General features: G+C 37.5%; 1 protein-coding gene across 1 annotated transcript; it reads left to right on the top strand.

Moving 5' to 3' along the window:
* The first annotated feature begins 4,147 nt into the window (after positions 1–4,147).
* On the top strand, positions 4,148–5,711 carry LOC105778727 (uncharacterized acetyltransferase At3g50280). The gene has a single exon (XM_012602486.2). The coding sequence runs from the start codon at positions 4,170–4,172 to the stop codon at positions 5,601–5,603; it is 1,434 nt and encodes a 477-aa protein (XP_012457940.1). The 5' UTR covers positions 4,148–4,169; the 3' UTR covers positions 5,604–5,711.
* Positions 5,712–5,937: the final 226 nt, after the last annotated feature.

Genomic DNA, 5,937 nt, shown 5'->3' with positions numbered 1-5,937 from the left:
CGTTGGATGCATAACCAATTTGAACGCATTACCGAACAAATCATTGGCAACTGAGACCCCTATTTTTACATGAAATTATCACCGCATATGAAATTAAGGAATCAAATCTACACTCCCAAAAATTACCATTAAATTTACCGATGTCGAAGGTCCATCGAATTATAGTTAAATAAAACATACCTTCAAATTATAAAATTTTCTAATTAAACATAAACACAAAAATATAAAAATCAATCCTGATCTCCCTCCCCTTCATCCTCTGACTTAATAAAAATTTTAAAAAATTATTCACCTTAGACTAAACTGTCAATGGGGTATATATAGCCATTTCGTCAAGCCATTTCGTTATGCCAAAGAGAATGACTCCACCAAAATAAAAAGTTCATTTTTTTACTAAAAAAATAATTAAAAAAATACTCAAAAGAAAATGGCAGTATAATGGTCAGTGGTCCGTCATTCTCTATGGCTCCACCAACTAAAATAATAATTTTAGTTTTCAAATAAAAACTTTAAAAAAAATTCTAACATAATAAATGTGGTGGCGCCAATCTATTTGGCTCCACCACTATTATCTATTTGGTGCCAGTTATGTTGTTTTACATTTCATTTGAATTTATAGCATCACACTGAGCACTCATGCTTAGCACATAGTGGTTGTCTTTCATACATATGTGTAACATGTTGGAACTGAAGCTTGAAAGGCCGCATTGCCTCCTACAAGTCACGACTATCATATGTAACTTTTGTTTTGTGGATTATTACTTACCCTTAGTGGCATATACATAGATGAATATAGGTATATGTCCTTTAGGTATTTTTGAGGTTTATATATGTATATATGTGTGTGTTTGCATGTGTTTTGTATGTGTATATATATATGTGGGGTGTGCCTTGCATTTATTAGACATTTTGCAAGTACTTAGAAAGAAGTTATGACGAGAAACTGAAAAAGGCCCAAAATAGGCCCGACATCATGACGAGGAGCATCGTCTGGATGACGCCACAACATTGAAATAGTAAAGCAGAGACGACGTTGCGACAAGGCAATATTCCACATCACGACATCACAACGTGTTCTCCTATTTGGAAGCCGCGTTTTAAACTTCAAGTAAGACTAGTTCTCCGAGTTGGACTCTAATTATTCCAGTGATATTTTAGTATGATTAGAACTCTAATCTAAGCCTATTTAAAGAGTTCATTGTATCCCTGTTGTGAGACGCCAATCAGCAAGGGCTTTTCTTGAAGGCAACAAGATGTAGTCACATATGAGTTTTGGTGAGAGTTTTGTGGTATCTATGAAGAGAATTTTGTTCTCGAGTTAGGACTTTATTTTCGGGGTTCAGGATTGTACGTTTAGTTTTAAGTTTATTTTTCCATATTGTAATCTATTTCGTTTACTCAGTTAGTGAAAAGTCGATACCTCATTTGCTCATGGCTTTTCCCTCTTTGAGGGATTTCCACGTAAAATATGTGTTTGTTCCTTTCCACTTTTACTATATCGTTGTTTATACGGGTCGATCCTAACAAATTGGTATTAGAGTTTGGTTCAGCTTCCTCAGATCGACTCGTCGGTGACACAACAACGATCTTGAATATCGAGAAGTTTAACGTATCATACATTTCAGTTTATGATAGTTTTGGATAATTACGAAGGTAGCTGATGTGACCGAGGACAAGGGTGATGATTCGTTGCTCTCCACATAATCTGGTTGAAAGTGGAGTCATCTCAGATGTCAGGCATGTGCCTGATTTAAAGAAGAATCTAATCCCCTTTTGGTCTTTAGAACTCAAATGCTTTGCAGAGTGTTTGAGGCAAGGTTGGTCACAGAGGGTTATAGTCAGGTGGAGAGAGTTGATTTTTTTCTCTTGTTTGGGTATTACTGGCCCTTATTGCATTATACAACTTTGATTTGAAGATTAGGAGTCTTTCAGTTTACAAGTTCGAGCACTACTTGAGCTTGTTTGGTATTTTGCAAAATTCGAGTTAGGCTTGTGAATTGGGCATGGAAAAGGAGGCATGATAAATACAAGGAAGGTGAAGATTTGTGGGGTGTGCCTCGTATTTATTAGACATTTTTCAAGCACTTAGAAAGATGTTTTGATGACCAACTGAAGAAGGCCCCAAATAGGCCCGATGTCAAGACGTCACGACGTCACGACGAGGCGATATGCCATGTCACGACATCATGATGTGTTCTCCTATTTGGTAGCCGTGTTTTAGATTTTAAGCAGGTTTGCTTCTCCCAATTGGACTCTAATTATTCTGGGGATATTTTATTATGATTAGAACTCTAATCTAAACTTATTTAAAGAGGCTATTATATCCCTGTTTTGAGATGCCAATTAGTAAGGGCTTTTTTTGAGGGCGACAAGATGTAGTCGCATATGAGTTTTGGTGAGAGTTTCTTGGTATCTATGAAGATAATTTTGTTCCCGAGTTAGGACTTTGTTTTTAAGGTTTGGGATTTTACGTTTAGTACTTTTAGGTTTATTTTTCCATATTGTACTCTCTTTTATTTACTCATTTAGTGAAAAGTCGATACCTCATTTGCCTGTGATTTTTCCCTCTTTGAAGGTTTTCCATATAAAATAATTGTGTTCGTTCCTCTCCACTTTAACTGTCTTATTGTTTATATGGATCGACCCCTAACAATATATATGATATGTCTTATGCTCTCTCATAAATAGGATTTGATGGTTGAATGAATTCTAGGTATAATTGATTTTGATTAATAGGTCTTTGTGTTTAGAGAATGAAATTTAAACTAACCGTTAAGCTTGTGTATTGTGATATGTAGGTTGGTTGGAGATTAGAAATTGATTTGGTAAAGCTTTAAATGGGCATTTAGGCTTAGACTATTAATCAACTAGTTAGAATGTTACCCAAACAAGACTAAGGCTTTCTTACAAGTAAAGAAACCATAGATTGACCTAGCATGTGCAATTTTGCATCTAAGTTTTGATACCTAAGGTGATAATATCGAGACTCTCAGATTCATAAGCCAAAATAAAAAAAAATGAGGAACTTCAGTTTTGAGACTCATCAACTAAGTTTCGATACCTATAATGCTAGTCTTTATATTCTCTCTTTAAAGTATTGATATTTCATAGATTCAACCTTTAAGAATAGATAACTCAAATAACGGGCTTAGAAACACTAACACCATAAGCCGACTTTATGTCAGAGGGTTGATTAATAAAACTCATATACAATCATCGACCATCCACCATCGACCAAATTGCTAGAAATGTCTACGAATATCAAATGTAGCGTCGTTTGATAGAGACCGTTACAAGCTTGGATTAAGAGTATTACATGAAAACATAAATAGAGAAATAGGTACACATAAAGAACGCTATATCCTAATAATTGGGGAAGTGTGGATATCTCGATCTTATCATAGAGAAAGCATAAAAAAAAATCTTATCATTGAGAACTAGACTCATCCATGGGTCGGGCGGCCTACTCGACCTGACGGCCCGCCTCGAAATATGGGAGGTTCGGTAAAAATATAGTCCCAAATATGGGCTTGGGCAAAAAACGAGGCCTGTTTAAAAATAGGCGGGCTCGGGCTCAACTTTTGGCCGGCCCTACTAATATAATAAATATATTTTTATTTTTATTTTAATTTTAAAATGCTTTTAAAATATTTTATTTTTTATTTTAAAATATTTTTTGTATTTATTAAAATCGTCGGCCGGCCTACTCTTTTTTCCCGGGCGAACTGGACAAAATTTTAGGCCCATATTTCGGTAGGGCAGGCCCGACCTAAGAGTCGGGCCGAAAATTTTTTCCGGGCCCGGCCCGAACCCGGCCCATGGACAGCTCTATTGAGAACTATCCCCTTTTACATAAATTATCACATACAACAAGACCCTATCTAGATATAATCTTATTTTATCCACGTCTATATATCCTTATAATATATTAATAAAATAAATAATAACAAAAATATTTCAAAAACTAAAATTCTTCAATTTTTTCTTTCACTGTCAAAAGCTTATCAACCCTAAACCTATAAAATAAATAAAAGAATCCAATTCCATCACACATTTTTAATCGTAAAATCCACATATTCATGCACACAAAATCCCTATAAATACCCCACAGTTCTGAAAACTCAAAACCCAAAAGAAAGTATAAAAACCCAACATTAAAAACCAAAACAATGCCTTCTTCTCCTTTGATTCATGTCTCAAAATCAACCATTTTCCCAGACCGAAAATCAAATTTAGGAGACCTCAAACTCTCTGTTTCAGATCTCCCAATGTTGTCTTGCCATTACATTCAAAAAGGTTGTCTCTTCCCTCGCCCTTCAATTCCCATCCACTTACTCCTTTCCCTTCTCAAACAATCCCTCTCCAAAACGCTGTCGTTTTTCCCTCCCCTCGCCGGTCGTCTTTACACCGACCTCAACGGTTCCATCTACATAGCTTGCAACGATGCTGGCGTTGAGTTCCATCACTCCACATGCGCCACCTCGTTCATTCGTGATGTCATTGCTCCTGTTTATGTCCCCGAGCTGGTTAACGAGTTTTTCTCCTTCGACAAAACCGTTAGTTATCAGGGGCATTTTAAACCAATCATGGCCATCCAGTTTACTGAGCTCCCCGACGGAGTCTTCATCGGATGTTCCATTAACCATGCGGTGACCGACGGCACGTCCTTTTGGAATTTCTTCAACACTTACGCTGATATTTGCAGAAAAATTAGTAACAATGATCCCAGTATTGAAAAAATCTCAAGGCAGCCGGAATTTTCACGGGACTCGGTTTTGATTTCATCGGCGATTTTAAAAGTTCCGAAAGGTGGACCCAAAGTTACGTTTAACGTCAACGAGCCGTTACGGGAGAGAATCTTCAGTTTCTGCAGAGAAGCCATTTTGGAACTCAAAGCTAAAGTTAACAGCAACAACAAAGATAAGCTTCTTGTTAACGAAGACTTCAACGCCTTTGAAAAATGCTATTTCGATAAGAGCGTAAACTTGAATGGGATTTTTGAAAATTGGTTGTTTAAATCATCCAACATTGCGAATACGGCGGAGATTTCGTCATTCCAATCACTTTCCGCTCTTCTCTGGCGAGCGGTGACACGTGCGAGGAAGCTTCCGGTTTCCAAAACGACGACGTTCAGGATGGCGGTGAATTGTCGTCACCGGCTGAACCCAAAGCTGGATCCTTTATATTTCGGGAACGCGATTCAAAGCATTCCAACTTACGCAGTAGCAGGTGACGTGACGTCACGTGACTTGCGTTGGTGCGCCGAGAGATTAAACGAAAGCGTGGAAGCTCACAAGGACGAAAGGGTGCGTGGTTACTTGAAGGAGTGGGAGAAGGACCCGCGGTGTTTCCCGTTGGGGAACTTTGACGGAGCGTCGATGACGATGGGGAGTTCACCGAGGTTTCCAATGTACGAAAATGATTTTGGATGGGGACGGCCATTGGCGATTAGGAGTGGTGGCGCCAATAAATTTGATGGGAAGATCTCCGCTTTTCCTGGGCGGGAAGGAATGGGAGGCGTTGATCTAGAGGTAGTTTTGGCGCCGGAAACAATGGCAGCTATTGAGTCCGATCCCGAGTTCATGCAATATGTAATGAATTAAAATCACGGGGGTTTTTAATGCTGTAGCTGCGTTTTAACAAATATATCTATATTTAATTTATACCACAAAGAATCCATTTATATTAATAGTAAGTTACAATTTTTGCAAGATTTCAGGACTAAGGTTGACTAACTCCGACATTCTACATTTCTTTTCCCTCTTTTTTTTAAACTGATAAAAATAAAATACTTGTGGTGTATTTAACTATTGAAAGTTGTGTACTACGCAATTAGAATACGAAATCTTCAACAATGATGTGTTGTATAAAAAAGTATAAACCTTATATAAAAATGTATAATAAATGGATGGCGAACTCTCTCACTGACTACGGCGG

This window comes from Gossypium raimondii, chromosome 4 (assembly GCF_025698545.1).
Source record: "Gossypium raimondii isolate GPD5lz chromosome 4, ASM2569854v1, whole genome shotgun sequence".
Taxonomy (NCBI): domain Eukaryota; kingdom Viridiplantae; phylum Streptophyta; class Magnoliopsida; order Malvales; family Malvaceae; genus Gossypium; species Gossypium raimondii.
The sequence above is the reverse complement of the archived record's forward strand: the minus strand, read 5'-3'. Positions and strand labels throughout refer to the sequence as shown.